We start from the raw sequence: 12046 nt of genomic DNA on the forward strand, positions 1-12046 counted from the left end.
TCATTTTATCCTAATTTTGTTTCGAAAATAAATGAATAATAAGAAAAACATATTGACAACAAGAATTCATAGGATTTATTTATTTTCCTTTTTGGATGTTGACAAAATCATTCATATAGATCTGTTTTTTTCTTCTTCTTCTTCAAGAATGATTTAGTGTGATAGTCATTGTTCGTAACAGACTAAGAGAAGAAGGAGAAAAAAAATATATTTTCTTTGGACAATTTTTCTATTTCCAAGTGAATCAAAAAGAATTATTGTTTACATAAAAGTTTGATCCAACAACCAAACAAACGAAAGAAAAAAAAAGGAAAAAAATCAGTCAATGTTTTTCTTTCTATGAATGAATACCAATTTTTTCTTTCCTTATTTCATTCTTAGTATTTATATTTTTGCAACGAGTATGTATCAACGATGTATTTGTACGATGTGTTTCGGTTATAAAAGAATCAATCAGAATATATTAAATGAATGAATGAATGAATGAATGAATGAAGATTGGAATGTGTAAAAATACATCTGCTTAAATATTTAGTTCTTTTCTTTTTTGTTCTTCCCCTTGATTTCTATTTTTTTTTCCAGAAAAATTCTTTATATATTCACCATGACCATGGAAACAAAAATGAATCGAATCTTTATTTGTTTGTTTGTTTGCTTTGAAATTCTTAACAAAATAATAATAATAATAATAATATGACAAATTCCGGCAATGTAACTGAACAAACTGTTTTCAAATATTATGTATGTGTTTTTTTCCCATTCATTTATATGAATAAATTCCTTTACAATAATTTTGATTTCCAAAAAAAAGAAACGTTGCGAATCCAATAACGATGTTAATATTGAGAGATGTGGACGCAAACAAGAATTCACAAGAAAATTTTGTTGCAGCATTTCTATGAATTTCTTCGATTTATGTATGAGATTTTTAAGAAAATCAATACAACAGAATTTCCATATGATATATTTAGAATGAATTCTATTTAATTTCATTCATAATCAACGAGAAAATGAATTGTCAAAGATTAAAACTATTGTGATGTATAGTAAGAAATGTAAATAACAAACAACAACAACAACAAAAAGTTTGATTCGATGAATACTAAGCATATTTTTGTTTATTGTTTGATTGATAAAAGAATCAAAAAATGAAGAAAGAAAGAAAAAGAGATAGCAAATATAAGAATGAAAAACAAACATCGATAAAGAGTGTGTGTGTGTGTATCGACTAGAAAAACAAGAAGAAAAATTCAAATAAACAACAACAACAACAACAAAGAAAGACAAAGTCAACTTTGTCACCAAACAAACCGAATAAATGAATGAATAAATGAAAGAAAACAAGTGATAGGAAAAATTGAAAAAAAAACGGAATATTCTGACAATCAAACCAAACGGATGGAATACGCAAAGTCGTCGAACATAGTCAACAACAACGACGACGACAACGAATTGAATCACTTTGATTATTCGACTTTTTTTTTCTTTCTTTTTCATTATTTATCTCCATCAAATTCGTTTTATTTTATCGAAATAATTTTTTTTTTCGTAATGTTTGAAATGAAGTAGAAAAACAAACAGGCTAACGAACACACACACACAAAACACATAGAATAATGATGATGATGACAATGACAATATTGAATGAATTGAAGAATAAAAATCCGAAACGAATTGGCCTATGTATATGAAGAAATTGTGCTGAAATCTTGGAATGTTCTGTGTACCCAACTATATATCATCCGTTTGTTTGTTTGTTTGTTTGTCATTGTGAAACTTTTTTTGTTTGTTTGTGTATTTAATTTTGAATATATTCTGGCCATGTCAATTGTTGTTGTTGATGATGATGATGTTGAAACACATTTTATGGAATTGAATTTTTTTCAACTTTTTTCATTCATTCATTCATTCATCGAAAACATGTCATTCATTCAATGAATTTTTCAATTTGAATTTATTCACACTCGAAATAATATTTTTTTTTTAATCAACCAAAAAAAAAGAAAAAGAAAAGAAGAAAATTCATTTGAATGACTTTAAAAAATGAGGCTGTATGTGAGAGAGAGAAAGAAAGAAAAGAAAAATTACCAAATCGATAATGATGGGTGACACATTACAAATCTTGATTGAAACGATTGATCGATTTATCAATCCAATCTTAGGGGCTATTTGAATGGATTTTTTTTTCTTTTGCTATTTCTTTTTTCCACTTCAATCCATTTCCTTCAGGCTTAATATTGAAAAAAAAGAAGCAAGAAGAAGAATAATGATAAGTAAGAGAGAGAGAGAGAGAAAAGTTTTTTCTTTTGCTATATTCAAGAATAAAAACGATGCCAATCACACACACACACACATAATTTAAATTGCCGGCAATTCAGAATTCATATGTGTGTCTCAAATGCAAATCTAGGCTAAAATACCAACAACAACAAACTCAAAAAAATTCTAAATATATTCACAATGCATAACATACACACTTATTCAATGCAAATATTGGAAGCAAAAAAGAGACTTTCTAAGCTCATTGTTCCATATAATAATATTATTAAGAGAAAGAAAGAAAGAAAAATCAATTGAAATGAATTTTAAAATTTAGTTATCCAATTGTGAATGACTGAAGAGAAATTGGAAAGAAAAATGTATTTTTTTCACAGAAATACTTTTTTTTTTTACTTTAATGATAAACGGCTTGCTTGATTGGTCTTTGGAAAAAATAGATTGCCCACACACACAGACAGACAGAAAAAAAACACCAATCAAATAAGAATGAAACAGTGAATCTAAAGAAAGAATAAAACAGATATATTTGCTAAAATGAATTTCAATTTATTTATTTATTTTCCATTGAAAAAAATGGAATATCGTTGTTATTCAACATTGAACGTTTGATGATAATATTATCATCAAAATCGATGATGACGATCATCATCATGATCATTATGATGATCGTTTTTTGGTTATTTATTGAAATGTCCTCTCTCTCTCTCTCTTAGATGATGGTCTTTCAAAAATTTTGTTGTTGTTGTTGTTCCCCCATTTTCCAATCATAAATAATAATGATAATAACATCATCACCACAATGATTTCCAGAACTAAAAACAAAACAAAATAACAAGAAAAAAAAACGAATCCAAGAAACGAAAAAATTTTCCTTTTATTGGCTCAATTGAAGATCTATGCAAACATGCACTCATGAAATGAAATTGAATTAAAGTTTCTCAACAACAACAACAACAAAAAATTCTCCTGAAGGGTTCAAATTATACTCAAAACATTCGATATATAAACAACATAATAAACAGACATACACAAAATTCAAATTACTTTGTAAACATATTTACACACATCTACACACACTTTCTTTTTAAATTTTAAAATTAATTTTAAAAATTTTTATTTGACGTGAATATCCGAAATTTCGGATAAACGTTTAAAAAAAAAAAAAAAAAAAAAAATATATAAACAACATAGGCAATGGATAAATTTTAAATTCGTGAATATCGTGTTTCAACAAAAAAAAAAAAAAATCAATGCGACACTTTTTTTCAACGAAAAAAAACTAACATGAAAACCAACTTTATTTTTTTATATTATGACTTTCGAATAAGAATCCTATACAGTTGATTTACAACCGATTCTTTTTTTTTTTTTTTTTTTTGGTGTTCCCCTTTTTTTCGTTTCCAAACGAACCCATAATCTATAGTAGTATACAATGGAAAACTTCAAATAGAAAAGAAATGATCGGAAACGAATTTTTCAAGAATACAACAACAACAACGACGAAAAATTCTCTGGGCACTACTGTAGAGCTGTGTAGTTTGCGAGTGTGTGTGTGTGTGTGTGGATGTTATTGATTGAAATCAGTCCTGTCGTTATTGATTATTTTTTTCTTAAGTTGACAAGAATTCACCCAAAATGAAAATGAAAATGAAAAGAGAAAGAAAAAAGAATGGAGACTTTAGATGAAAAGAAGAAAAAAATAATAATAATTTAAAATGAAAAAAAAATAATGGCTTGTATGTTTTTTCAGTACAAAAGAAACGTTGACACAACAGCATAGGCGTTTTTTCTATTCGAAACACCCAGCAGAATTTTTTTTTCATTTTGATTCGATTAGAGATTAAAATAAAATAAAGTTCAGTGGTTTTTTTGTTTTGGTTGCTGATTTTTTTTTCATAGATTTAATCAACTTTGTCGAAAATTCATCACAATGTGCAAAAATTGATTGAACGAAAGTAGAAAAACTTACTTGTATATATTGATCTTCATTACGTAAATGTTCGGCAATAAATTCGATTGCTTCGGCAGCACGATATGCATCGGGTGACATAAAATATAAATCAAGACTATCATTATCTCTGATGGCCATCATATCTTGATCCATTGATGATGTTTGATTATGATGATGATGATGATGTTGATGAGGCTGTAATAATGGCGGTTGATTATGAAAGTTCGATTGATTATGTACAGCAGAAATTGTACAATTTGGATGATGTCGTTGAGCTGTAGAAGTTGTGGTTGTTAATGATGGTGGTTGTTGTTGAACGGTAGTTGGTGATATATTTCCACTGATCACTTCGTCTATGACAGGAATATATAAATGATAAATAAGCAAAAAAAAAAAAATTTGAGATAAGTAAGAATATTCTGACAAAAATTTGATATGAAAATTCAACCAATCGATCATTTATATTTAATAATAATAACAATAATAATTATATACCTGACGGTCCAGCACTTGAACCAGCAGCTGTATTAAGGCATGATGGTATGATAGTATCGGCCGTTTGGCCACCCATTTGATGATGATAATGATGTTGTTGTTGTTGTTGTTGATGGTGTTGATGATGATGATGATGATAATGATGATAATGATGATGTATATTAGGCATGTCCATCATCCATCTCAAACGTGTCTTTTTTGGACGTTTCATAAATAATAATGCAGGTAAATATGTAAGAAATACTGTCCGTACCCAATTGGGCATTTTATGTGTACGTGGACCACGAAAATTCCAATTAATTACAATTACAGTGGCTAGTATTGATATACAATTCATAATGAATGTAAATAATAAATATTTGGCAATCAATGGAAGCGCTAATGATGTTGGTGGTAATATTTTTGATACAAGTAATAAGAACACAACCAATGCCAATAAAATTGAAATACCAAGCGTTACTTTTTCGCCTGAAAAATAAAATAAAAATTATAATTATAATTAATGAATTATAATCAACTAAACAATAAGTAGTAGTAGAAACAAGATAAAATACAAAACAAAGTTTGCGGTTAATTAATTTAAATCATTTTCACATGCATAAACACACAAACAGACACACACACAAACATGAAAACAGATTATTATAACCAGTTAGTTATTATATATTCACTGTATACAGTGTTGATTTGGTATGAAATTATTATTATTATCATACGAAAAACATACAAAAAAAAATTAAAGAGAATTAATAGAATGAAATAGGAATAGATTCTACTGTTTTTTGTTTGCTGTTGCTGTTATCCAGATGGAAAAATGAGAAAATTTTCAGTTTTTTTCAAGATTTTTTGGCTTTGGACCAATATAATTAAACCATACCTGGACATTCGTTACAAAAATATAATTCATTTCAAATTCCAGATTTACACAGACAAAAAACAAACTAGAAAATTTTCATTTTATTTTCTTCTGAATATGCACTGAAATATATATTTTGAAAATTTGAATACAAGTGAGATGATAAAAACAAAAAAAAAACTTTCACCATGAAATAAATAAATAAATAAAAAACAAAATTACATCGACCAACCAAGCGATGAATATAAGCTTTTTTCCAACAACAGAATCAAAAAAAAAGGCAACCAACCAACCAACCAACCAAATGTTATTATCATAATCATAATTATCATTACCCAAGAATATAACAGAATTTTGGAACACTTTCCAGATGCTTGTGTGATTGTGTGTGTGTCTGAATTGAGCGTCTGTGTCATCATCATCAATTTTGACTTGATGTAAATATTCTACAAGCCAAATTATAACCAAATCAAACCCTGAACAAAACAACAATATGCAAACGAAAAACAAAAAACAGAAACAGATAAAATGACATAAAATTATATAAGATTTTTTTTTGTTTAGACTTTTTGTTTGTTTATTTGCTGGTACACCTGGAAACATTAAATGAACAACAAAAAAATTATTCAAATTATTAAAGATGATAAAGAAAAATCAAAACAACAGCAACGATAATGTAATGAACAGATAGTCAGACTGAAAAAAAGAGAGAAACAAGTCAAATGTAATTTACTTAATTTTTTCATCATCATCATCATACATTAATTTGCTTCTGTTTTTATTTCTTGTTCAATTTTCATTCATATTCTGTATATTTTGGATACTGAGAAAGTTTTTATTATTTTTCTCGTAAATGTTTCCATTAAAGTATACATAAGTATGGATTATTCATTAAAAAACATTTTCTCATCATCATCATCATCATCATCATCATACAGAATCTTTCCATTTTTTTCATACAGAATGCTTGCAAACAAAACAGAAAAAAATGATAAGTAGGAATGTGAAAATTGTTTAATAACTTTTCAAACACCCTGTATGCATACATAATAATAGGAATATATGCAAATTATTTTATTTTTTTTATTCATCTCTTTTCATTTACCAATTACAATTATTATTATTCATTTATGGTTACTTAACATTGTTCAATTCAGGCATAAAGAATAAATTCAGTTATATTTTTTTCCTGTTTGATTGCTGTTCGTTATATATCACCACAGGTATATACTATCATCATCAACATCAACTGCATAATATGTTTCTATGAAAGAAGATTCTATAAAAAAAAAACAATTCATTTTTACGCTTGAAAAAACGGTTTCGTTTATAGTGGAAAAAAAATTCTTCTCGTCAAAACGAAAACGAAAATTATTATTATTATTATTATTATTATTATTATTATTATTATTATTATTATTATTATTATTATTATTATTTGAAATGATGAGAATATGCGATCGAGAGGAAAAATAAAAACGAAATAAAAGTTTTTTTTTTGTTTTCTTTTCACACATCTAAACAGCGAAAGAAAAAAAATGAGAAATTAGTGAATGATGGTAAATGACGAAATATAAAAAAAAATGTGAGAGAAGGAATTATCTCTTTTTTTGTTTCCAGTGTGTAATATTGGATGTTTTAATTCTCATTAAATGAAACCGAATGAAGAATTAAAGTAAAATAGTAAATTCCAAAGAATTCGAAACATATTGATTGTGTGTGTGTGTGTGTGTGTGTGTAAATTTAACACAAGTTAAAAATTAAACAGACAGAAAAAACATGAAACAAAAGGATAATGTTTATCGTTTTTCCTAGGAATTCTATATGGATTTGGATTATTTTTGTTTCTGTTCAATCATAATTGGAAATATAAAAAAAATGCTAGTAAATCATTGATTTCATTGAAATATGGAAGCGTAAAAAGAATGTATCATACATCATCATATATCGATAATATAGAAAAAAAAGTGAATCGAAAAAAAATGAAAATGAAAAGCAATCAGAACGATGAATGAATGACAGACGAATATTCGACGAATGGATTTCTTATTCTTTCTTTCTTTTTTATATTAAATCTAAATATAATAAATCAGTTTCATTTTCGCTTACTTTGTCGAATACATATTGTTGGAAGAATATAGAGAGAGAATATTATTCAATGAAGAATAAGAAGGAAAAGAAATTTTCAACATCAAATCGATGACGTTGAATAATATCGATTGAATTGCATGGAAAAATATCAATATAGCCTCAATACAACAACAACAACAACATTGAATTTGTCACATATCGCCAGTCATCTTTTTTTTTATACTTTCTTGTAATCAAAATGAACAAAGATTTATTTTTTTGTTGGCTTCATCTACAGCCACTTGATACATACATACAAAGAAATTCATATCATTCAATAATAATGATCGAATGTTTTTTTTTCAGTTTGGTTCGAATTGGTTATATCCGAAATGGATCAAACGTAAAATTATTTTGATTTTTTGCCTTATTATTTTCAACAACAACGACGAAAAAAATCCAATAAGCCAAGAAAAAAAATGAAATTCTTTGCTCTGACAAATTATTATTTTTTTCTTCTTCACATCATCATAATAAATGTATGACGAGAATGATGATGATATGGCTTCATTTATAAATGTTGATAAAATGACTAATGGTATTCCAAACCAGTGAGAAGAGAAAAACAACAAAATTATTTTTTAATGTTCAAGTTTGATCGAGAATAAATAAATCAGTTTTCAATGGAGAAAAAATCCATTTCACCATTGGAAAAGATTGGATGATTTTCATATTTTCGAAAGATTATTCAAATCGATTTGAATTTGATTTTCTTTTTTTTTTTTTGGTTCCCATCGAATCCAAAGAAAAATCATATATTTCGATGACTATAATGATATACAACATACATATAAAGTGCTCCATATCCAAAAAAGTGTTGATATCATCATCATCATCATCATCATAGATCCATAAATGGGAACACAAATAGAACAATCCATCATCTATCCATCAATAAAATGTTCATCAATGAATGATTTCGTGTTTAGAATTCCTTACCATACAATACATTTTGTTGGTTTTTAAAAAAATATTTTAGATTTTCGATGATAATCACTATGTGTAATCATCATTATAATTTTTTATTTTCATTTTTTGATGATAATGATAAAATTTGATATTAATTTTCACACACACACACAAAAAAAAACATCCATAAACAAACCAGAATTCAGAATATAATGACCATCATTTTCTTCAAAAGATTTTCTGCATATTTCTTTCCAGGAATTTTCTTTGTATCCTAATTTTTTTTTTACAAATTTTTCAATTTTTTAAAAAAATATTTATTATCAAAAAATAATAATAAATTTTCTATGGATATTTTTTTTTAGATGGAAGAAAAGATGATCATAGATTTTTGTTTTCAATGATCCAATCTGCTTATTTGTGGTTCATTGTCGAAGACGGTGATGATGATGGTGATGATGAAGAAAAAATTATTAATTTCATTATTATTCATGCATCGTACATACAAAATACAATCTCAATAAAGCTTCATAAAATTTGAATCGATTGAAAAATTTCTTTGAATATAAATTTTCTATATAGACGAACAAAAATGAAAGAAAGAAAGGAAAGAAAGAAATGATCGATCGAATCCAAAATTCAACACCAAAAAAAAAAGAACTGTGTGCGTGTGTGTTTCACATGATGTAAGATCATCTTTTCATCAAAAAGAAAATAATAATGTTCACCAAACATCACAGACCAAAAAAAAAATAAAATAAAGTTTATAAATTTTGTTTTATCCAACTTAAACATAAAGTTGAAATGAAGAAAAAAAACTACTTTTCTGTTACGATCATCTATGGAATACAAATGATTATGATGATGTCGATGATGATGTACCATCATATATCGAATGTTAATCAAATCAGTTTACTTTTTTTTCCCCCTCCAAAAAAAGCATATTTGACAAATTGAATAAGATTTTCATTCAATTCAAATATTTAACGTTGTTGTTTTGTAAATGATGATGTTAAATAATTATTATTATTCATTACTTTTTATTTGTATTTTATGCCAAAAAACAATCATTCATTTGTTCGTAGTTGGCAAATATTGTCACATAACAAAAACAACGGCAACGGCAAAAGAAATCATTTGAACAAAGACGCCCATTGCACTTAACAATAAAATGAGACAAGAAAAAAAAAGAAGAAAATCTAAACTTTTCTTATAAATAATTGATCAAATTGGACTATACAGAACAAACATAGAAAAACTAACCAAAGAAAAAAAAATTTTCATCATTCTGTTACAAATTCTACACTGCCGGTACACATACACATACAATTGAGAATTCTGTACGCGTACTGTTTTTTTTTATCGTTATGGAGTATATGATTCATTGAGTCAAAGTAAAGTTAATTAAAAGGTAACCAAGATTGTTGGAGAAATAAAGAGAGTGAGAGAGAGAGAGAAAGTGAAAAATTGGTTGGATGGTAATCAAACCATACCATAGAGTGAATAATAATAATCAAAACCCACCAAAGAATTGGTTGGGTTTAAAATTAAGTTATATATGGGTGTGTGTGTGTTTGATGATGGCTGTCGGTAGAGGATTAAAACAAAAAAACAAAAAAAAAAAAAGATTTCAAATTCGCTGAACACAATATTTTAACGAGCAATGTTGAACAACATAATAATGAACTAAATTAAATTGACTTTTATAATGTGAACAAACACACACACACAAATAAACCAAGCAAACCAAAACAAGAGAAAATAAATTTAATGAATAAAATAGAAATAAATTAGAGATTGTAATTAATATAAAAAAAAGTAAAATATATTTATTAATTAATTAGAAATGGAAAAAGAGAGAGAGAGAGAGACTTACCGGCTTCAGATGGTAAATAGAATACTAATATGCATAGAAATGATATTAATACTGTAGGCAATATTAGATTGACAGTGTAGAATAAAGTTTTACGTCTTAATGTTATATAGAATGATATATCCGTTTCGGTTGGTTTACCATATTTTGAATTATTATAAACATTAATATATGCAGGCACATCAACAATATCCCATGTACCACTTTTCCAATAATCAGATAGATCAACACTATAACGATCATTAATAAGACCTAAGTACACTTGATCACCATTGAATGTCCATGAACCAAATTTCATAACACAACGTTGTTGATCAAATGGAAAATATGTAACATCAATTTGGCATGAGCTTTGATAGATGGCCGGAGGTAACCAAAATAATTCACCATTATATGATAAAAGGGTATTTGATTTGAAACGAACTTCGTAATTACCGTCGGCACTGTTTTTTTATATATTCGTTCATCATTTTCCGAAATAAATTTTATTATTTTTATTTTTATTTTAGAAACGAAAATGAATGAAATGAAGATTGATTCATAAACCACACAATCAAAATGAAATACGGAAATCAGTCAAAAAAAACAAAACGAAGAGAGAACGAGGAGAAAAGAGAAATAGAAAAATAAATATGATTAGTATAATTGTGTTACAATTCAATTGAAATTAAATCATCATCGTTGCTTGCCAATAAAAAAAAAGTTAACTAAATAAACTATCGATATATAAAACAGTAAAAACGAATGAAAATAACAAACAAACAAAACAAAAAAAAAATCTGATTGAAATGTATAGAGAGAAAAAAAAATCCACCATACTTATTAAATAGTACGATGTCCGGTTTCCAAATTTTATCCGGCGGTAGTTGTAATACAGTGATACCACCATAATCTGCTGGATCCCATGTGAGTTGATAGTCAAACCATCGCTATCATTTTTAATCAATAAATGAATTGAAATTGAATGAATAATTTCATTAAATAAAATAAAAAAGAAGAAAGAAGATTGGAACCACAATCATTCATAAGCCGTAGGAAATTTTGGAATTAGTTTTCGATGTGGGAAAAAAAACAAAATAAATGAAAATGTTCATCATAAATTGTACTTCTTTTTTTTCCAAAATTACACATACCAAATTAATCCATACATTCGAAGTCATTATTTGACTTTTTTCATTCTGTTTGTTTTTGTTTTTTTTTTGGTTTTGCAATGAAAATATTGAAAATGAAAAAAAAAATGAAATGAAATGAAATTATTATTAAGTGTTAGTTATGGAAAAAGGCAAATATCTTGTTCTACATTCGAATGAAATATTGTGATTGAAACATTTTATTTATTGAAAAAAAAATGTTTTTTTTTTGAAGAAAATAAAAACAGAATTGTGAATTCAAGTGAAAGAAAAATGTTGTTTTGTTTGTTTGTTTGTTTGTTTCCATGTTTATTATTTTGACTTCAGGCAATAGCCATGATGATGATGATACTAACTACTAACAAATGAACATCATTGATGATATCGTTCATTTGTTTGTTTGCTATTATTATCATCATCAT

The 12046-nt window shown here is 26.5% G+C and overlaps 1 protein-coding gene across 1 annotated transcript in view; it reads right to left on the bottom strand.

Annotated features, from left to right (window-relative positions):
- nAChRbeta1 (nicotinic acetylcholine receptor beta1) overlaps positions 1–12046 on the bottom strand; it is a 52369-nt gene that overhangs the window by 1965 nt on the left and 38358 nt on the right. Inside the window, exons 3-7 of the mRNA XM_075825221.1 lie at positions 11628–11672; positions 11314–11423; positions 10498–10937; positions 4727–5194; positions 4250–4584 (exon numbers count right to left, since the gene is read on the bottom strand). Of these exons, the coding sequence (XP_075681336.1) occupies positions 4250–4584; positions 4727–5194; positions 10498–10937; positions 11314–11423; positions 11628–11672 (1398 nt within the window). The remainder of the gene's footprint in view (positions 1–4249; positions 4585–4726; positions 5195–10497; positions 10938–11313; positions 11424–11627; positions 11673–12046) is intronic.

Source organism: Dermatophagoides pteronyssinus, unplaced genomic scaffold (assembly GCF_027571235.1).
Source record: "Dermatophagoides pteronyssinus isolate colony J.1.1.1.1 unplaced genomic scaffold, Derpt_VIB-CSIC_2022.12 sq0003, whole genome shotgun sequence".
NCBI classification, from domain to species: domain Eukaryota; kingdom Metazoa; phylum Arthropoda; class Arachnida; order Sarcoptiformes; family Pyroglyphidae; genus Dermatophagoides; species Dermatophagoides pteronyssinus.